The sequence below is a fragment of the Exophiala mesophila genome (genome assembly GCF_000836275.1).
Source record: "Exophiala mesophila strain CBS 40295 unplaced genomic scaffold supercont1.2, whole genome shotgun sequence".
In the NCBI taxonomy this organism is placed as follows: Eukaryota; Fungi; Ascomycota; class Eurotiomycetes; order Chaetothyriales; family Herpotrichiellaceae; genus Exophiala; species Exophiala mesophila.
In genome coordinates, this window is record NW_015622505.1 from 47,138 (window position 1) to 68,928 (window position 21,791).

General features: G+C 52.1%; 3 protein-coding genes across 3 annotated transcripts; 1 reads left to right on the forward strand and 2 right to left on the reverse strand.

The window, feature by feature from the left end:
- Positions 1-2,499: 2,499 nt before the first annotated feature.
- Positions 2,500-3,555, reverse strand: PV10_01959 (uncharacterized protein). The gene has a single exon (XM_016366224.1). The coding sequence runs from the start codon at positions 3,400-3,402 to the stop codon at positions 2,848-2,850; it is 555 nt and encodes a 184-aa protein (XP_016225742.1). The 5' UTR covers positions 3,403-3,555; the 3' UTR covers positions 2,500-2,847.
- A 6,110-nt stretch (positions 3,556-9,665) lies between these two features.
- On the reverse strand, positions 9,666-11,723 carry PV10_01960 (uncharacterized protein; the record flags this gene model as incomplete). Its single annotated transcript, XM_016366225.1, has 1 exon — positions 9,666-11,723. The coding sequence occupies one exon, from the start codon at positions 11,721-11,723 to the stop codon at positions 9,666-9,668; it is 2,058 nt and encodes a 685-aa protein (XP_016225743.1).
- A 4,804-nt stretch (positions 11,724-16,527) lies between these two features.
- PV10_01961 (uncharacterized protein) lies at positions 16,528-20,212 on the forward strand. Its single transcript, XM_016366226.1, has 3 exons — positions 16,528-17,369; positions 17,427-17,633; positions 17,691-20,212. Exons 1-3 carry the CDS (start codon positions 17,279-17,281, stop codon positions 19,409-19,411), a joined length of 2,019 nt encoding a protein of 672 aa, XP_016225744.1. The 5' UTR covers positions 16,528-17,278; the 3' UTR covers positions 19,412-20,212.
- The last annotated feature ends 1,579 nt before the right edge of the window (positions 20,213-21,791 follow it).

A 21,791-nucleotide genomic window follows, 5' to 3' on the forward strand; every position in this document is an offset into this window, starting at 1 on the left:
ATCAGGCAGCATCAGGCAACTGAGACTTGACTGGTGGTGGTGGTGGTGAGTCATGGCAAAGACAGGAATGCCACCTTTTGGCCGCAGCGCAGTTCACGGAGACAAAGTGAATACCTCGAACAAAGCCAGGACTTCCAGGGTCCACAAACAAGGCGTAAAGCCACCGAGTGATCGAAACAAGCAGACGAGAAGGGAAGGGTGTGGAAACCCAGACACGAACAGGAACGACAACAGGACGCTTCTGGTAGTCTACAGGCAGAATATCCGCCATTCTGGCGAATCTGGCGAAGATGAGACAAGGGTTCCAAGGACAGGGAACTGCAGGGCTAGATTAGTGAGGTTTAGGCGGGATGGGATGGGTTGGCATTGGGCAGCCGTGTAATGAGGAGTTTGCCGAACTAAAACGGGAGCCATGAGGATAAGCCACCTTGGGCTTGGGTGAAGTAACCACATGAACACGAGATACAGGAGTGCGAGTACTGCTGATGACGGAGGAGGTGGGTTGGTGGGTTGTGGATGGAGGGTGGAGGGTAGAGGGTCGCGAGGGTCGAGGGTCTTTCGGTGAAGCTCCAAGCCTCAACTACAACGGTATGCACACGAATACAGTCCAGGCTGCAGGTACAGGACAGAGAGACAAATGATGTCTGGTCTTCTGCCACACACCACCCGGTTCGGTCATCATGGGCCAGAGCCGCCACGCGTCAACGCAAGGAAGGAGAAGCGAGGACGCCTGAAGCCTTGCCGAGGAAAGTTCAGCTTGCATCGTCATTGCTCGTTATCGCTGAGATGGGAGTTTGTGTCTGTGTCTTGACCCTCCAGTAGGACATACTGCCCTATGGAATTAATGTATGTAAAGTATCTACTCGAGTTTTCAACACTCCGCCCCTCGTGGCTCTCTACTACGCTTGTGCCACGTCTAAACAGCGTCGACCATCATGTTCCTGCAGCAAGTTCTTCGAGGGGACACTCACACCTTGTAGCCCATCCGAACCCTTTCCAGGGACGGGGTGAATCACCGTGGCTCGCCGTCTCAAATAGCTGGGGGCCATTTCTCACCCGGTGGTCTTGTCAGTGCACATTCATCATTGGTGGCCGTGCCGTCACCCTCACCCAATCGGGTCCAGGGTGATGCTACGACCTGAAACTTGATCCTTTAAGGAGGATTGGCATCCTGACCTTCCCTTTCAAAAAGGGCAAGATTGCATGTCAAGGTCAGGGGGTTCAAGACGGGGGCATTGGGGGCCAAGCATCCATGTTGCATTTCTTCAAGTTGGAGGAGATCCATCAATCTGTGGCTGTGTCGATCCTGGTCCAATTAGGAATTGCAACTTGGGCAGCCACCCCGAGGCCGGTGCCACGAATTCTCTTGGGTACTGTGACGTACCTTTGGTAGCCATGGCCGAGGCTCATCTGAACGTACGGTACTTGGTGAGGCGTCGATGATGGTCACTGCTCCTCAGCCTCGACAGCTGCTAGTTTGTGGTTGTCAGCCTCGACCTCGCACCTGCACAGACTCGTGCATACTAAGTTCGAGCTCTGAGGGTGAGTCCTGCTTGTTGAATGCCGTTGAGAATGGTATGGAGCCCAATAGCCTCGGTGGGAAGTTGTTGATCTGCTCGCTAAAGGGACATGGCCATAATTCACCAACTACAGTACATACTAGGTAGTGACTGCACAGTCACAAGGAGCTGCCGGACTGCGGAGTGACCCCACGGATTGAGCTGTGAACAGGGGATATTTGTTATGTACAAGGGCAGTAGTGACAGATACCACATCAAGGTGAGGCAAGCAGCTATTCCTGCTGTAGAGGCTACCGTGGCTACCCAGGCATGCTAGGACATGACAACCGGTACTTTCTGAGGTCGACACCACGCTGTTAGGCATGAATGAGGACAGCCGCTCTCCAAGCTCATGGTGAACTCAGGCATTTCACTTCTGGTCATTAACAGCGCCAATGTATTCAATTTACAGTGCCACAGTGCCCAACCTGTCCAGGCGCTATCAACCGTAGCCGACCGACTTTCAGAAACGTTTCAGACCTCCTGGTGGTTTTGGTCAGCTCATGTCATGGTGAATGAAAACAAGCAGAATGTTATCCTGCCTCGTCTCCTCATGTTCCTGGACATTGTGGCCCAACGTGCCCTACACCCGGACATGATCTACGGTGTATCTGCCGCGCCACGAAGCAATACTGGTGGAAGCCTCGATTGATATCATGAAGATAAGGACGAGTTGTACTTGTGTGTCGCAGCAAGAACCCTGCTCCGGGGCGGCCATGTCGCTATGGGATCGTGGATGCCCAACCACGGTTGGCAATGTCGATCACCAAATGTGTCTGCATTGGAAACTCTGCTCACCTGCGACCATGTCATTGGCTAGCAAAATTGGATTCATGTCTTGCCTGATAGGGCACAGGCAGATGTCTGCATCGTGAGCCTGACAAGCTCGGGTTGACCACATCCCTAGGTCCAAAGGAGATCCGTTCCGAACAAGTTGATCATATGATTCAGGGCTATGAAACGGTGCGCATACTTGCATATAAATTTTGTTGTTACAACATTTGCGTCATACTGCATGACCTTTGAAATCAACCAAGCCCATGGGGTCTGGAAATCCACCAATTCATAGCCCTCCCGCTCCTAGTAGGGTTCTGGGTTAGAGTGAATATACAAAAGCCCGATTCAAGTGACAAAGCCAGCGTCTAAGGACATTTCCGATCCGACTGGGTTGAAAAGGATTCAAATGGATCAAATAATCCGCCTAGTCAACAACACCAAAGCTCGGCCTCATATTTCGTCCAATGTGCTTTCAACGTGTCGTCTTGGAGCATGATTTCGTCATTGAGGCTTACAGAAGCGCGACGATGCCCAAGAAAAATGATCCGAGTATTCCAGTTACAGGTACGAGGTGGACGTCGACGGCAGCATTCCCAGTCTCGCTCGCGGTTGTGCGAGCTTCAGTACGCGAAGCCAAAGCAGTACCAGCAGCGCTGGTGGCAGAGTCGAAGCGGGAGGTGACCTCGGACTGGACACTGCTCCGGGCAGCGCTAGCCTCGGAGTAAATACTCGAGAGATCACTGGAAAGACTGCTGCGGATAGATGGGTCGGCGGTAGATGCAACAGACTCGATGCTGGACACGCGCGATGCCACTGAAGAATCGATAGATGAGAGTGCGGATCCAAGTGTGGATGTAAGGGATTCAAAGCCAGAAGTAATATCGCTGGCTAGTGATGTTGCCACTGATTCTATTCCACTGCCCGCAGCTCCGCCAGCGGATGTCACGTCTCCGACGACTGAGGTAATATCTGAGACAACACCGCCAACAGCCGAGGTGAGTTCATCGAGTTGTGCGTTGGCGGTGATGGCGAGAGCCGCAACGATCAGGGATGCTTTGAAGTGCATTTCGGTGGATTGGAGGTGGCGAGATGGAGAATGGTCGTAAGTAACAGCACAGGGGATGGAAGAGAACAGATGAGAGACGTATCAAAGATGCCCTGGACAAAAGGGGTAGAAAAATACAAATCTCTCGCAACGAAATGGACTGGTCAATGATAATTATTCGAAAGAGAATATATCGAGGCCAAGGGTCAAAGACCTCCTCTTCACTTTATGTACGGCACATCCCCCCAGTGTGGTGGTTTCAGTTTCCCACGATGACGTCGGCGGGAGCTGTGGCTTTGCGAACTGGGATTGTCACTTGGCAACCCCTGATGCACGTCCCAGGTGTCAGTCAATAGTGGCAAAGTAATAAAAAGCACGGTGATTGTCACTGGGAAGCGGAGCTGGAGTACCTACAACATTCATGCCCCACAGGCCAGAGGGGCCCTCAGCCCCATGACGGTGGCGTCCTCGTCACCTCCAACTGGCTTTCCAGTGCAATGCTGCAGCTTTGGCCCTGGGATTCGACACCCTCGTGACCCTGCATCGGTTGGTGACAGTGTGCATACGGAGTACTTTCAGATGATGGTTTCAGCTGATGGTGGAGCACCATTTTCTGCGGAGGTCGACAACGCCTCAGTACGCATACAGTACTCGTATTGGCCATGCCAGAGCCATCGTATCCGTACTCGTAGAAATCACGGTGGAGGTGGGTAATGTGTCCTTCAGTCTTAGCATGCTTAATCTGTCGACTTCTGGTTTGCGCCTCCTTGTTGCTGGTTCTCTTATATTTCAAGATAGTTTTGCGGTGGAGAGCGTGGGAATTGGGAACAGACTTTGACGGCCAGGCCGCGCCATTAGGTGACGATCATGACTAAGTGAGGTGAGCCATCACCACAATTTTGGGTGCAGAGCCTCAACCTACTATAGCATCTGCCTTATTGGAACCGATTTGATAGGTATTGTTACACATAATGCCACTACGGGTGTTTGAGGAGGGAGTGGTCGATACAATAGGAAGGAGTTGACGATGAGATTGCACCGTAATACATAGAATGACCCTGCCTGGGATCATACGCATCCCTCCTTCGCCATCTCAAGAAGAGCGTCTGGGTCGATCAGGGTCTTGCGCTTGATCCTCCCGTCATCAAAATGTCTTGTCCATTGCGTCTCTTCTTGTTCGGTACCTCATCATGCTGAGAAAGGTGTATCGATTTTGTGTTCGACCCTGTCGACATTCTTCTCCTATTCCTTACCACCAGCCCAACCTCTACCCATCATCTGAGACGGTTGACCGTAGGACAGCCTGATTTGTTAGACCAGAAATATTAGCGTAGCAGTGAAAGATATGCTCTAAAGACTCCCAAAATCCAGTGGCCCAGCCAAGAGGAGAATTGCATTGTGTCCCAACGCTCACCGGGGCAAGACACTGGCAATTTGAAAGCTTATATTATTGCTTTCTCCACACGGGAGTTGAATGACCTGTTCCAGTCACGACTGCTCCGTTGGTTTGGCAAGGTACTGCACCACCTGCGGGCTCGCTCTAGTCATGGTTATGAGGTGCAGCTCAATGTCGATACTATTTTCCAAATCTTGACCTGGTTCTGCTTGCTCTAGCCCCGTCCACTTCACAGATACCACCCTCGACAGCTGAGACAGTCGCTGGGACTGTACCTCTTCCACATAGTTGACTAAACGCTCCAGAGAAGGGATTCGACTGGCGCGATCCATCGTGAGACGTAAGCATCTAACTCGCTTCGTTAGCTCCTGCTGCACAACATGGCACCGAGACACCAGGCCAGGGCCGATCATGACTTGTTTACCGGGCTGGAGTGCTAGCAGGCTGTGGCACAGGCGCCATGTCAAATGAGAGATGCTCAAGGAATGACAAGACAACAAGGGATGACTGTTATTGGGCAGAGTACAGTGGAACAAAAATCCTTGATACACAAGCTTCACACTTCAGCCCTCATCAGGTTGATCTGGATGCCAGGGTCTGATTGATAGTACTGCGAGCGAAAGTGCCTCGTTTGCTCGAGGTATTCGGCCTGAAGATGGCACCTTGGAGCATGGCACTGCCTCTGATAAGTATAAGGACTGCAGCTTTTATACCTGTTCATCATAACGGACATAGCTTTCCAAAATATATCTCAGGCGGCACAAAAATGTCGTACAGAGGAGACCCCAGTGCTCGACCGGGGCAAAAGTTGCCTCGTAGCGCCATATGGCATTATAGCTTGGAACGTTGATGCATGGTCCCGGATCTCGCAATCACTCGAGTGGTAGGCCGTTCTCGAATGATAAGAGTGATATCCACAGGGCCATGCGACGCAGGCTGGCCAGCTATGTCGGGGAATTGAACGTAGTTCGTCGCAATTAACGGGTCCGGTTTAACTGTCGTGTATCCGAGTCCGCAAAGCCTGCAGGTAAGGTCGGCGCAGTGGGGTGATCACTGTTCGATCGGTAGTCAGTTGTTGGCATTATTCTCGTACTACCCTGCACGATCTAGTAGTGGATGAAGGCTGGTATATTTTTCGTAATTGCCGTCTGGAGACCACGTAACCTTGAACTAAGCGCCCTTGAGCGGCCCGATACCTGGTCTGGCCAAATAGGCCTTGCGAATCCTGTAGATAGACCGGGGGAAAGCGAGTCTCGATACTGTAACGACCACTTCTGGTACCAGGTCCTGGTTACCGACCGACACTTCCATCCCCGGTTGTGCTCCAGTGTACAGCCAGAGCCTCCTTCAACGAGGATAAGCCTGGCATAGCGTGGGATCATTCGAGCACGCAGCATGCATGAATGAGCGTCGGGTTGACGATTTGATGCTTGGAAAGCTGGTTGACTGGATGGCGGGGCCTGTGGTGGTAGATTTCTATTCGTAGAAACCGCGGGGAACCGGGTGCATGCATGAAACAACTCTGGCACGAGTGTTTGAATGAAGATCGAATGCTTCGGTTGGACCATTAGAGCTAGCTGTTGAGATGCACATCAAAGACCGATATTCGATGTTGATAGTGGCAAGGTATCGTTGAGGGCTTGTCTGTGACTGGCCGGAAAGACGGAAGACCATCTTCCGCCATGCAAGGCAACAATCTTCGCCTCCCGCATATCATGCTAGCCCTGCTCCCCGCACTGTATCGAAGCGATAGAGACTTATTGTTCCACGTTGATGCGCGATAGAGATGCCGGTATATGAATGGACATGTAGCCGGATGTCGACCCGCGGTTACACAACATATTGTCGTAAGGCCTCGCTCTTCTCAAGACGAGCGGCGGATGCACTTAGTATGCCTTTGGTGGTGGTCGGAACACCGAGCTGTGAGTGAAAAGCCCAGTACCGAAAGTGAAGATCACTCCTCCCAGGCAAGGCAACGGGCTGCTGCAGCCTGTCTGATCAAGAGCAAGGTGTGATCGAGTATCCTTAATTTTGGCATGGTCCACATTGACAGTCTTTCTTCTGTCCTGGCAGGAGTGGCAGGTTGTGATCATCCACTTTTTGATTTATCATATCTTTCCATAGCAAGCATTGGCCAGATAAGACAAGCGAACGCAGCAGCCATCATGACTCCGCCAAAGATTTGCGCATTCACAAAATCACCGGTAGATATGTCTGAGAGGGCACCTGCGATGGGAGCACCAATCACGGTACCGATGGCAGCGGCTCCCCAGCCCATGCCCATGCGAGTGCCAATGATATCCAAGGATGGTGAGATGATAGGATGAGCCATAATGGACGTCGGTGCAGTGACCTGGATGCCCGCGATGATTCCCCATAGGACACACCAGACAACGAAGCCAGCTCGATCGTGGATCGCTATCCATGAAAAAATCAAGACCATCCCGACCACAGCGGAAAGGATCAGAGTGTAAATGGGCTTGACACGTTGACCTAGTAGGTAGGGCACAGTGCGGCCGATGGCCGATCCTCCATTGACCACGGCCAACATATAAAATGCAAAGTCCTCGCTGGCACCCAGAGACCAGCGGGCGTAGGAGACGATGAAGAACAACGGGACATAGTAGGAAGCATACATGAAGAACAAAGCCATGGCCCAAGAAACAAACGGAGACTCTCGTAGCGCGGTCAAGTCCAATAACGCGCGAGCCTTGTTGGCTTTGCCACCCTTGTGCCGACAGAGAATGGCACAGATCAAGACGGCGGTGAGCAAGGTACAAAAGCCGAGGGATCTGACTGTCCAGCCAAACCCAATCCGAGGTTCTAATCGTCGAAACATGATGGGATAGGCGACGCCTCCAACACTGGAGCCAAGGGCGGCAATGCCGATGGCGATGGGCCGCTTGGTGGTAAAATACCTCGCGATCAAGGCCAGTGTGGGTACGTATGTGATGCCGGCGCCTAAACCAATGCAGACACCCTGAGCAAGAAATGCCTGGTAGTATTTGGTGGAGATGCTGGTCATCATCACACCAAACACGGTCAGAATGCTTCCAGACAATATCAGGGGTCGCATGTAGCCAATATCAAACAACGGGCCAGCAAAGATGCCGAGGAAAACCACCATAAATCCCTGGACACTGCCAATCCAGGAGATGGCCGACGTGGATTCGTTGGCGAGTAGGTCTCTGAGATAGAAGGCTTGAAAGGCACCGAATGTGCTGATGATTCCCCTGCACGACATGGGTCAGAAGCATTCCTCTCGGATCAAGGTTCTACTTAGAAAGGGAAGGTGTACCAGACATTGACAAAGACAGCGAAGCCAGCCGCCACAAGCATCCACGCCTCGAGCCCACCGTTTGGAGGGATGAAGTCTGAAGGTACTTCTGGATTTCTCGTGGGTTCGTCTAGATGTTGTGCGTTCTCTGCCGTCTTTTCCGAAGTTGGTTGCAAGGTTTCGGGCGTAGACGAAGATGCGGACTCGCCGTCAATTCCATTACCGAGTTGTGTTGCCATTCTCGTAGCAGCAGAGTCTGATATTGCTGGGCTGTTGTTTCCCACAAGTCTACTCACAACACGTCTTTGCCACCAGCGTCACCAAACGTCTCGAAGATGTACTTGAGCGATGGGATTATAGCCATAGAGTCGATATCAGTAGCTCTATTGACAGTATAAAACGGGATTCTACTGACGACTGTTTGCCGCTCGAGCATATAGAGAGAGGAAGAGAGCACCCCTGAAGATGGCAAATCCAAGGTGAAAAATCCAAGACCCAAGACTAGATCCCCAGAACCAAGAACAAAGACCATGTAAAATGCGGAGAAAAGCAAACCACGCCAACACCCCAGACAAGATGAGATGTGGATCTGGTGAGGTGATCCGGAGGCCAATGTCGGCATCGATGTACGGCTAAGGAGCTCGTACATCTCGTCGCCCCCGGACATACTCCGTAGGCACCAGCAGAAAGCTTGAATAATAGTCGTGAGGGGCAGTGATTGGAGTCGATGATGACGCATTGGACTCTTTATTACGTTATATTCTTCTGCCACCGAAGTGATGCGTCGTTGCGTTGGGCATTCGTTGTACGGAGCTTTCCCACGCTGACCCTCTGAGCAATATGCTATTCTTTGCCCTTCCCTAGAACATCTAGAAGGATGAACTCTGTATTTGGAAACCAGTGTGAGTCCTACCTTGAAAAGCCTTGTTGAGATGTCGTCTGTTATCTGCTGTTGTGGTGGGAAAGAAACTTGAATCGACGCGATGTTGGGGTAGATTAGGGAGCGGTAGGGGCGCCTCGGGCTCTCTCCAGGCAAGCGTGCCCCAGGAAACGGCCGAGGGAGGCCAAGGATAATCCCTACACGTCCTTGTTAGGCGACCCTTGGCCCCGGACCGAGGCTCTCGGCCCCAAAGGCGTGGCAACACCGCCCTCGCATGATTGTCCCGCCTCACCGGGATCTCAGTGGTTCACAATCTACACCAACACAGCCACGAGGAACAGCAAACACAGACCAAGATTGTTTTCATATATCTCTCATGGAGATTTTTGTATTTACTACTTATGCACGAGGACTCTTGTCCACGGCTCAATAGCCCAATCTCGTGAGGAGATGTGGGACGACTGCAAGCTCATGCGGCAGTCATGATATGGCAACAACAATATGGGTATCAAAGATGATCCAGACGGATCTGCTGTGCAAAATCCTCCACGGCCCCTGATGGTAGTTTTCCAAACCCGAGCCTGTCCTTTGAGAGGGAAAATTGCCGCGAGGCAACATCTGAATAAGAGAGTCGTCATGGCGATAATATGAAATGCTGCAGTGTATAGACGAGGGGGAAGCCCAATGGCGTGGATGGTCGATATTATGGATACACATGGCATTTTCAACCACTAGATGGAAATGTCTTCGTTCTTCTTCATGGCCTTGGCAAGCATCAGCTTTCTCATCCATTCGACTCGCTCCCTCGAGTTGTCAACCGCAAAGTAGTGAGCCTTGGACTTGGTGTCAAACAAGCTTCGGCCTTTGTCGGCGTCAGGGGTGAGCGTGAATGCAAAGGCACGCTCAAGAGAGGTTTCTTCTTGTCCGAGGACGCTCTTCTTGAACGCGGCCGACAACTTGGAACTGGACGCGAGACACTGTGCGTGGACAGTGTAGTCGTCAACGTTGATGTCTTCAGTCGCGGGGGCATGAGCATAGTCGCTGTCGTGCATGGTGAGCTTATTGCCGACCAGAGTGCAGTAATTCTTCTGCCACTCGTGTCGAAGCATGCGGCTCGTCTTGCGCTTGCGGACCCATCCTTGATGATGGGCAAGGTCGACCTCGGTGCGTCGGTTAGGAGCTCGTTGTGCGTGATCGATGTTCTCCTTGACCGGGGCGACGGAGGGAGTGAAGGAGGGTTGTCGATGATGTCTTCGATGTGGTTGGGTCGAAGGCGATCGCGAAACATAGTCCGGTGTCACGGCAGCAGGGGCGCCAAAGCGCATATCTGGAGGAACCGACTGGGATGCATCGCGTTGGCAGGGATCGGCCATCATGGCGGTGAGAGGCAGGTCAACTGCGGACATGGGAGTGTCGATGCGGTAAATATCAGCTGGCGAGGCAACACCACCATAGTGGTATGGATCGGCCTTGAGTTGGGCCTTGAGGTGGGCCTGGATCTGGGTGGGTTGTTGAAGTGCCGAGATGGGAGTGCGAGAGGAGCTGTCATCAAGGCTGGCGTGAGATGGGATGGTGAGCTTGGGCAGATCTCGGAGGTGGACATCAATGTGGGCAGACTTGGCCACATACGATGTCGAGGCAGCTGGGGAAGGAGAGTTATGGTGGATGTGCTGAAAGTTGAGGAATTGGCGGACGCTCTCCTGTGGATCTCGGGGCTGGAGAGAGTTGAGGGCCTCAGGGGTGATTCGTACAGCAGATGGTCCCAGAACGTCTGATGAACCCACAATCGAGGGAGCGGCGGCCTCGACATCGGACTGGGAGGTGGAGACACGACGCGAGGTCTCTTCCTCAAAAGCCTGTCGCATACGGAGGATTCTTCGTTGTTGCTTCTGCCACTTGGAACAGTCCTCACCCTTGGCGCACTTGTGCTCTTTGGGTAGGACCTGCTCAATGCCAACGATGGAGATGGATTCGGCCGGGGTGATGGCGTCATTCTGCCTGGAGGGTCGTCGCGAATGTGAGCAAGAGCGGACCACGACTTGGCATTCATCTGCGCGGGCGGGTCTTTGGAGGGAGCGAGGGCTGCGGGCGTTCCTCGACGACGTTCTTGAGATGGGAGAGTGCTCGGGCGAGATCATGCTCGAGTTTCGGAGTTGTTGGATGGAGCTCATGACGCGATGTCGCTTGCCAAAGGAGCTGATGTCGAGTTCCTTGAGATCCTCAAACTGAAGGTCGATCAAAACGGTGCCTGAGATATCGTGGATCAAGAACTTGTCGACTAGAGACGGCTCGAAGCCAGACTCGGCCATCCACTCGGCGACCTGGCGAGGAGTCCAGTCCCTGACCTGTGCCTCGTCGAGTTCGGCAACGGCATGGGTCAGATTGGTTAGGTGTGAGGGCTGTTGGACCGACTTTGCATCTGTCAGGGGAGACATTCCCATGAAGAGCTGCTCGTCTGATTGGGCGAGGATCTCTGGGGTCTGTTGGAAGAGATGAGGTCCCTGAGGTCCGATGACGCACTTTTCATCAAAGTGGAATTCGAAGCCACCCAGGCCGCCGGTATGAGGTGGCGTGGGAACGTCATCGCGGCTGGACAAGGTAGACTCACTATCAGCATCTTCTGGAAGATCCAGAGGATCCTGCTCGCTGTCGGTGTCGAAGATCTCGGTGGCTTCTGAGATTGGGCGGGGGGCATGTGTGCGACGGCCGAGGAAGGAGAGGGTGCTGGGCTTCTGGGCCATCTCGAGGCTGTCGAGTTGTAGCTGTTGGTATTGTTGAGACGACTCCATGGTAAAGGCCAAGTGTGTTTCTCGACAAAGTCAGAGATTGTGAAGAATGGAATATTCATGGCGGGATCGTCGCGAGGGTCGGGCATGCTAGGTATGTATATCTAGTTGATGAAAACACAGGCGGTTAGCATTGATGGTGTCTGGTACAGATGGAGATGATGACCAGGGTAGGTGCATGTTCCTATGCATGAGATATTGAAAAGCTTGTGCAGGAGGATGCATGCGATGGATGTGAGACGAAGACCAGAGAGCCATTCAAGATCGAGTGAAGTCGAGGTGGAGAGGTGCTTGGGGGCAAGCGATGAGATAGACTGGGCGGCAAGACCAAAGAAAGACAGATGCACCAATCCGACGTCGTCTATGAAGAGTACGCGCTGAGATTAGTTGGTGCTATTGCCAGCGGCCAGGAGGTCGTCTCTTCGAAACAACCAATCATCCGGGGCACCTGGCTACTAAAACCAAGTGACCATTGCACCATGATGCGCCTATAGATGCAGTAGCATGACGCCCGCAGGCTGCATCAACGGCTAGGGGCTGTTTTATTGGCTTGATGGGCCCTCTTTGGCCTAAAAATACCAGGTCGAGGGGGCCTTGAGCCACTGAGAGACGGCCTGGGGTTAAAGACCAGTCCCAGCATCGATATCACCACCGCTGCTGTCCACTCAGCGTGTCTTTTACACCGTTGTTCCATGACTTGAGTTCCATGAATAGCCACTTGGCGCCTTCAGTGGGGGATAACATGCCACCATTGCTTTGTGATTAAACGGTCATCTGGCCACTGAGGGGTGTGAATGGGGAAATTACAGGCCCAAGAACTCTGGCACGAGCCGAATCCATGCTCTGCGGGCCTTTCGGCCCTCGTGCCTTGTGCCTGATGGCTCGTCCCCTCAACACTTGAGATTCTTTAATAATAGTAGGAGCTAAATGTGGTTGGAGGTACCTATACTTGAGCCCCAGACCCCTTGTGTAGGTGCCTAAGGTAGGTACCTAAGTAAGTACCTTACTGGGGTGATGGGCTATCACGGGTATCTCCCAGCCACCAAACGCTGCACCCCTCCTTTATCTTGGAGATCTCCCATTCACGATCAAGGGCCCGTACCGTTGAACTTTGTTTGATTATTACCTACCTTAGTATTATTAGTATGGAGAATGCATGGATATTCTCATGTCCGATCTGCGACTCTACGGAGTAACTTGAAGTACGGCAGATAGACAGACCGCCCGTCCGCCACACCAAGCCCCCCGTTCCCCCCAAGATCCTTCTCCTCACTTGTTCCTGCAAGCAGTCGTTCTGGAGCGTTGTAAATCCTTGTTCCCAGCCACCTTAGAGTTCACTGTCCTGTATGTACAGAACAGAGTTCAGAATTCTCCATCTATCCCCAGCACAGTGGAGCTACACATGGATTATTTCCTTTTTCTTTTTGTTCAGTGTAATTTTTCCATTGGCTCGCCATCAGAAAACCCCTGTCAATCCAACGAACTTCAACTGTGCACCACCATCCAACTTCTCCACCCTCTCTCATGTGCTTGTGCCATAGAAATCACATGTTCGCATGCAGGTGCTCAAATTCAGGCTCAACCATCAGCGTCGCCCTATCAGTGGTCTGTCCAGCCTACAACCAGGACATTTATTGTTCGAGAAAGCCATGGACCAACAATGTAACAAACGCTAGCAATTGCAACAGAGCTTGGGTTCAGATACACAAGTGAGGGGACAAAGTGGCCATCATTTATGGTTGAGATCTAGACCACGAAACTTTCGTATGCACGGCACGACCTACACACAACATCCTATCTATATGCGTACGGAGGTCCGCAAGTACCTACAAACACACACACACACGCACACACGCACACGCATAGGTGACTGTTCAGGGTTCTCCTGCTAGTCAATCCAAATCACTAGTCTAGTCAACTGATTGGCATTGGATCTGCCGACTCCCGGTCGCTTTCGGTTGATGGGCCCGAGTTCGGACGGGCCTTCCCGCCCTTGAGTGCTTTGTGGTCTCGACTCTCTGCTCGAAGGTAAACTTTCCCTTACTAGTCACTCGAACTAAGTAGCTGTGGGCCCATAGCCAGTACCTCGCCTACAGTACTTGAATAACTTCTGTCCTACTTCTCTCCATAAGTAGGTACTAAGGTACCTTAGTAGGGATGTAGTACAAGGAATGTGGATCTTCACTTGGACTATTATCTCTACCCTTCTCACAAGCATGTCTGGATTTCTTGAGTTGCGCAGGACGGTAGTATACCTTCATGAGCCACCACTCTAAACTCAAGAAAGGCCTGGGCAAAGTGTGGAACTGCTTGTTTCTCATGAACAAGGATATGTGCGGGGCAACTTTGATTTACTCCTACTGTACATAGACCTTGTAGCATCAAGTGTTGAGCCATGCCATCTCGTGGGAGGTAGCTAATATCCAAGTGGCAGTTCATGCGGCTTTTCACAAAAGAAATTTGGTGACGGCGGTGAGCCGACCGCAAGTCAGCATCTATAATATATCTGCTCGGTTGTTCCAAACACGGGTCACTGCGGGAGACTCTGGATATGATATACTGTGTGCAAGGTCATCTGGTGATGCAGCACGTCTCGTTGGGATATAAAGAGCCTGCAGGACACCAGTCTCGAAGTTGACACAAAGGTGACGGGAAACCGTGCTCCGAGCTTGATTCCCACTTATTCTGCAGCCTGTGCATTAGTGCTTGAGTCATGTCTGCCCAAACGGAAATCTGATGTATGGTAGATCGACTAAGTAGTCGTAGGACAATGTGCCGGTATAGGCGGCAACGATTCATTCCATCAACTCGCCAATATGCAGGGCTAGCAGTCCATGCGACAGTCGTAATGATTGGAGCGAGTAGTGAACAGAAGCGACATGCCAGGAAGCTAAAGAAAAAACGAGTGGCTGTCACCGAGTCACGAGTCACAAGTTCTGTTGTCTTGCCTGTTCGATTTTCACTTGGGGGGAAGGCCCGGTACTCTTGGTCGGTTGTAACAGGAAGGTACCTACCCACGCTACCCACGGCCACATGACACCGATAGGAGCATGGACAACCAAAGACAGGCTTCTCGACGTCCTTGTCACGTGGCACAACGCGACATATTGACATTCGGTGACACGAGGGATGCTTGCCTTGAACACGCGGTGAAGGTGTCCAAGTTCTGGTCCAGGTCACAATCATCACGTGGAGTGTGCGTGGAGGACGTGGACGGTGAACGTATCAAGGAAGGTACAAACGGCGGTACTCGCGAGAGCAAGGGCAGGTACCTCAATGGCAAGGGTAACCATTACCACTGACCACGATAAGCCCTGTTCAATCTGTAGACATCCTGGGAAACCCCAGCCGCCACCAATCGAGTAACGATAAGATGCCCGTGGTTCTACGACCAAGCTTCAATCATCCAGTGCTCATATCTTCAGTTGTGTAATTTACCCGTACGGCTGAATTGAAGCTCCGTGTTCCTCTCTTCATGTCGAAGCGATGATTGACAGGTAGGGTGAGGGGCTCTATCGGAGTCTTGCGGAGGAAAAGCCCTATGACTCGGGGGAGAACCCTGTGAGATGGCTTGCATGGGTCTTCTTGGTAAGGATGACCACTGCTGCACTGATGGCACAGTGAAAGAAGCCATGTCGATCTTGATGATAGGCTGACACGGTTGGCACGACTGGCCAACGGCAAATGACTACATTCCACTAAAACATCAACGGCGCCCGAGCTACTGCAGAGCAAATGGCCATTCAAGTCTTGGCACCATCATTGGCTGCGGTTCCTCCCGCTGACTGACATTAGACTGATTGAACCTCAACCGACAAAAGTCTTGACAAGTCAAGTCGATTTGACGTCTACAACCCCTCCCACACCTCCCACACCTCCCGGCATCCCTTCTACACTAACCTCAACGCCCTCGCATCTCTCATCCACCGACGTCCAATAGGCAGCCTCCTCCAAGACCTCTTGTTCCCTCTGATCGCTTCCTCTACCTGCCTACCTATCTCAGTTGCAGGGTCCTGCTGTGGCCAGAACGCCCTGTTTCCGTCACTGCCCACTCGTTACACGTTGTTCCTGGCCTCAACATCCAACGACATCCGATTCGGGACCTTTTCAGTGACTCAATCTGCTCCATGAAGCTGGCTTCACAACGCACTCGTCAGTCTGACCATGTCTATTATCCTGACATGTCACTGGCACAACGACCATGGTCATTCCCCATTGTGCCAGGGACGGGCACGGGCACGTACCCTGCCATCACTTCTCAAGATGGTCCTCGACAAGCCAGAAATGCACAGCATTAGAGTACATCGGGACACCCAACCTCAGACCTCGTGACGGGAGCCGACTACCTACAGTGGCCAATGTTGAACCGAACCGAGTCCTCCTCTCCGATCACCACCACCCTACATGTTCACGCTTTTGGCAGCTACGCATGAGATCCAGGAATCTGGGTGTCTGTGCTTTCCCAGTGTCTCCACCGCAGAAAACAGACTGATGTGCTCCATCATTCGTACGACCCCATCTCGACGACGCCGCTCAGGGTCCCGGCCGACTGCCTTGGGTCATTCTTCCCTGCGATCTGTGTCGTGACCAAAGTAGTCGAGAACCACACCGGGATCATGTGGGGCTTTTGGGCCAGACTCGTTCAACCAATCCCGCCCACGTCGCCCAGTTCCTGCAGACCTTCAAGCAACATGTTCAGTCATCCTCTGATCAAGTCGATCCACATTGGTAATGGCTGTAGCGTGGACCAGGGTCTATCGGCACGACAGGGGTAGCTGCAGGCGTTGGAGAACGTCGGCGCTACCACGTCTGTTGTTAGCATTCGTCAAGCCTTGCTCACTGCTAATCTTAGCCTGGAAGCGCCATCCCACATCCTCGACTCTACAACCATCCAATCAGCCTCGCATTCTGCCACACTTCCAGGCCATCTTGCCAACCTCCACTCTACACTATCGACCACCAGAATGGATCAATGTGCTCGCTTTACACAGGAACCATCCCATTCGAGCTGTTTACCTATGCCTCAATCCTGCATTCCCCTCTCGACCACCAGCCATTCCGCCAATACCAACCGGGCGTCTACACAGATGTCTGCGATATTCATAGATACAATGGACTGCCTTCGATCCTCATTCGTCCTCCCTGCAGAACATTGTTTCCTCCCGCATCTGTCCATTCCGACCACCGTGCAGCCTCATGCTACCAGACTCGACATTTCCTCGTCTGCCAAATATAGCTATCCCCACTTGATGAGATCCCGCCACAAGATCTTGTCCCAGTCTCTCATAAACAACATCCTCGGCCAATGTTGTCGTGATTCCTCCAAGGCCGAAAGTTGCCATCGCTGCTGCTTCTTCACCTCGACCTTCCCGTTGCATAGACACGCACACTGCTGGCCGGTGTTCGCAATCACTCTCTCGTAATAACTTGCAACGGCCTCGTCGATACAGCGCTCGCCCAACTGTTTCCAGCCTTCCTGGTGGAGCTACCAATACTCATCCTTGCCCCTCAAAACCGCCTTTCCCTTCAATCGAGTCTTGCCGTGAGCACTAATCACCATGGCTCCTGCCGTCGAGAAGAAGGTCGCCCCCACAAACAAGGACTCGCCCGGCAGCAAGTCTTCCAAGATGCACCGAAGATCAAGATCAGGTAAGGCATCACAGTATCACCTTCATCTCACTGGTCCGGCTGCTGACCGGGACCAAGGCTGTTTTACGTGTCGTCTGCGCCGCAAGAAATGCGACGAGGGCAAGAGCAAGTGCAAAGCCTGTCGCCACCTGGGTCTCGACTGCGAATACAAGAGACCTCACTGGTGGAGCAACAGCGACACCCGTCGTAAGCACAAGGAGCATATCAAGACATTGATCAAGCGAACCAAGACCTCGGAGAAAAGCATGAGTACTCAGAGTCAATGTATGTTGCGACTTGAACCCCTGCTCTGTATGGTGAGAGTCCTAACCACAACATCAGACCCGACATCCCACCTGCCACCCCCTGTCTCTGACGATTCGCAAGACGAATACGACCCCGTCTTTGACCAAGGTTTTGTAACCACCCCAGGTCTTTATGAGCCCTATGGCTCAGGTCTCTACATGCCCCATCACGACTCATACAACCAAGGTTACCCTTGGGAAATCGATGTCAAGACCGAACGACATACTTACATCAACGATGAACTCGCACGTCGGGACTCGTCCATCTCCACCTTCAACACTTTCGCGCCCCCCCCGCCTCATGCCATCCTCCCGTCCTTTATCGGTGACGAGATCAACCATTTTCATTCGACCGATATTCGACATCCGACATTTAACGTGGATGACGATTTCGACTTGAACTACTTTGGGGCCTCACACCTCATGCCAGGATCCCAACCACAATGTTCCATGATCCCGTTGGAGGATTGTGACCGCCCGCTCTTCGACCACTTGCTTGAAAATGTCCTGCCACTTCTGTTCCCCATCCTGGAAGCCAACCAACCCGGCTTCTTCAGAGCCGATGTCATCCTTCCCGCACTTGAGAACAACAAGGCTTACTTGCATGCTTGTCTGGTTGTCGCTGCGACGCATCTCAAGTACAACAGCACGACTGTGAGCTTGACAGTCGAGGATGATCTCTTGAGACACAAGCATGCCTTTGTCAAGACCGTAGTCGATTCCCTAAATCACGACATAAACCACCATGAAATGCTCGATGCCTTGCTTGGCATTGTCTCGTTACAAGGATGTATCGGATCAGCGAGTCATCATGAAAAGGAGCTGATTCCGTGGCATCAACATTTCCAAAGTGTTGGGGACATTGTCCAACGGCTTAATCTCACCGAGGCACTTGAAAACCTTTCGCAGACAGGAGGACAGCCGTCGTTCAACATGACGCTGACCGCATGGATCGACATTTTGGGTGCGACAATGCTCGGCAAACCTCCCAGGTTTGCAAATTCGTACCGAAATATGCTCTTTGCACGAGCTTCGGCAGGACTCGAGAGGTTGATGGGCTGTGATGACCTCGCCATGTATGTGCTCTCAGAGGTGGCCTGTCTGGACTCTTTGAAGATGAGAGGAACGCTCAACGACATCGAGATATGCAGCCACGTGACCTCGTTGGCCAAAACCCTAGATGCAATTGAACCCGAGGACAGTTTGCAGGGGCCCCAGATACCTTATTCGCGATCAGGGGCGCTGCGACCCAAACAGCTGTCAAAGACCATCAGTGCAATATTCCGCAAAGCAGTCCGGATTTATCTCTGTTCTCTGGTTCCAGAGTTCAACCGTTACGCAGATGCCATTGTCAATCTTGTGTCTCAAATGGCTGACCTCATCCACTTCATCCCCTCTGGACCTGCTGGGTTCGACCGATCGTTGGTGTGGCCGATGCTTATTGGCGGCGCCAATTCCATCCCGGCATCGCCGTTTCGACGCGTTCTTGCCGAGCGCTGCGAAGCCCTCGGCGATGGCGCAGACCACGGAAGCTTCGGGCGAATGGTTCGCCTTTTGCATGAAGTGTGGCGGCGCAACGATGACATTGCCATTTCTGCGGGAGTATGTGAAGCCACTCCGGTCACTGCTGGGAGCCCTGGCGGCTCCATCTCGACACCAATCGCCTCTGCCAATGCCCCCACGACAACTACGAGGAACCAAAACGTCCACTGGCGGGATGTTATGCAACAAACCGAATGGGACTTTCTCCTGATATAATTGGTCTGCCACAATGTTTGAGTGATTTTCTGTTGATGGTCGCCGTTCATCCAGACGATTGCCATTAGCAAAATGTCGTCCTTGACCTGCGCAAGATCGGTCATATCGGAGTCAACACGAATCATTTCTCATTGTCCTTTATCAAGGACCGATAATGTTATTCATACACTCACTTATCCCCATTTATTGGTAATCTTTTCTGGCAAAGGATTTGTTTGCGCCTGGTCGGGCTCAAGAAGCCTGAATCAAAAGTCTTGTTTTTCCTCGGCAGGGGCGTTTTGGCAAGCGGGAACTGGGCTTCCCCTTCTCCGCCATGGCATGGTAATGGCGCAGGGCGCAAAAATCATGGCTGGGCTCATGGGGAATCGGTGCGGCCGGAGCAGCACAAGTTTTTGGATTGGTATTAATGTGACCACTCCAGCCTGGGGGAGGTCTGGAACAGAGATAGTGGTACAGCGGCAAGAGGAGGATCCAGAACATGATACCCACAGCGAAGCAGCATGCTACACCCCGTGGCACGTGCAGTGAGAGGTGCCTCCAATGTTACGAATTTCGTTTCTGTTTACGAACATGATTGTAGGGCCACCAGAGCCAGAACCTCGGTGCCTTGTGGGCTTGGAGTTGGGGATGATGAAAGAAGACGTAAGCTCGACTCAGACGACGCAGGCAGGCACCACTTGGGTGGAGGACGCGGGAAACATCGAGAGAGTACTCGGATAGTCACGAGAATAATGTCAAATTACAGCATGTGGTATCAGAATAGTTCCATACTGAATAGCATTGGATGAAAGGATGTTGGCGGCAGTTCCCATTCTGCTGGTCTCTCCTGACCCTGGGACTCAACAGCCACGGGCAGCTGGGGACCATAGCATTGGGCTATTGACTATGTTTTGTTTTGCTCTGTTTCATTGCACCCGAGCAATAGATCAGTACATACTAGGGTCTATTTGAAGCTTGGTGGTATACATTATAGGGACCATGCTATAAGTAGGGGTATATAGACTAGGCTATATGGATGCAGCTCTGTGGACGGAGGGTACTAGGGGCGGATGGGCGTGGATTATGGTGGGTACCTAGATACGGTCCCTAGGTATCTGTCTCCCTACGTACCTGGCAAGGTAAGGTAGCGGGGACGACGCCCATAGGAGAGTAGGCCTGGCCTCTGCACGACGGGTTATGTGGCTGGAACCTACTGAAACTGAAAGTCAGGGTCAAACCCATTCGAACCCAACCATGGTCCGCGGACCATAATCTTGGTCGAAAGGCAATGTGAGAGCCGCACAAGTGTATGTGCGTCGGTACCTACCTACCTACCTATAGGTACCAAGTAGAAATATGTCAGATTCTTTCTTGGCGCGTCATATGCTACAATTCACAATGCCAACATAATATGTAATTCTATAAGTCACAGCATAGCTATGAAAACCCCCCAGATTCCCAAAGCAAGAATGCATCTCTTTTCCCAGTACTAGCCAGCGCTGGAGAGACCTTTATTCAAATCATAAATACCCCCAGCCCTCCGTGGCTTCTGGTTTGTGAATCCCATCCACACATGTTAAAAATCCTTTCACCATTTGTTACTTCGATCCATGAGAGCGCAAATTCAAGTCGACACAGTTCTTGTACCATTGGACGTGACCTTGTCCTCGCCCGCCTCCACCACCGCCCAAGATAGAACCCACCGCTCAGGCCTTCACCTTTTGTGTCTTCCTTGCCTTTGATCATCTAGCAGCATGGGGTTAAGGATGATGATCTATGACGACCTTGACAACACCATGATTAGGAATCAGCTCTTGACTTCGAGCAAAGGCAACACCACAGCCAGGACAGCCGCCCCTCAACCCCAACATTGGTCCGGAGCCTTTGGGGAAGGACAGCCAACTTTGAACAATCCAAGGGAGAATACCAGACCAGAATCTGACCATCGCGGACCAGGCTTTCACATCACCCAGCGATTGATTGATTTGGGAAACCCAGGACAAAGATCATCGGGCCTGGCCTACGGTCGTAATGGACAGGAACATAATGCTTTTCGCCATGGTAGCTCACTCCTGAGCTCGTCAACACATCAGGACATGAGCCTCTCCGCTGCGACTAATCCCGTCATAGGGGCTCACCCTGCCTCAAGGGATGATCAGATGTTCGTAGATGACTTCGACAAATTCATGGCGAGTCACACAGAGCCTGCGTTTCTACACGAGGCAAGACAGTATCAAGAAGGTACCGAACCTTACCTCTATGAAAGATCTATTTTGGTGCTTACAAGGCGAAAGCCCTCGACAATGGTGTCAAGTCCTATTCATAACAAAGGCAACGTGTCGGAGTTCTGTCGCATCGCAATTGAACGTCACTGTGGTAAGTGTACCATTGATTCAATCTT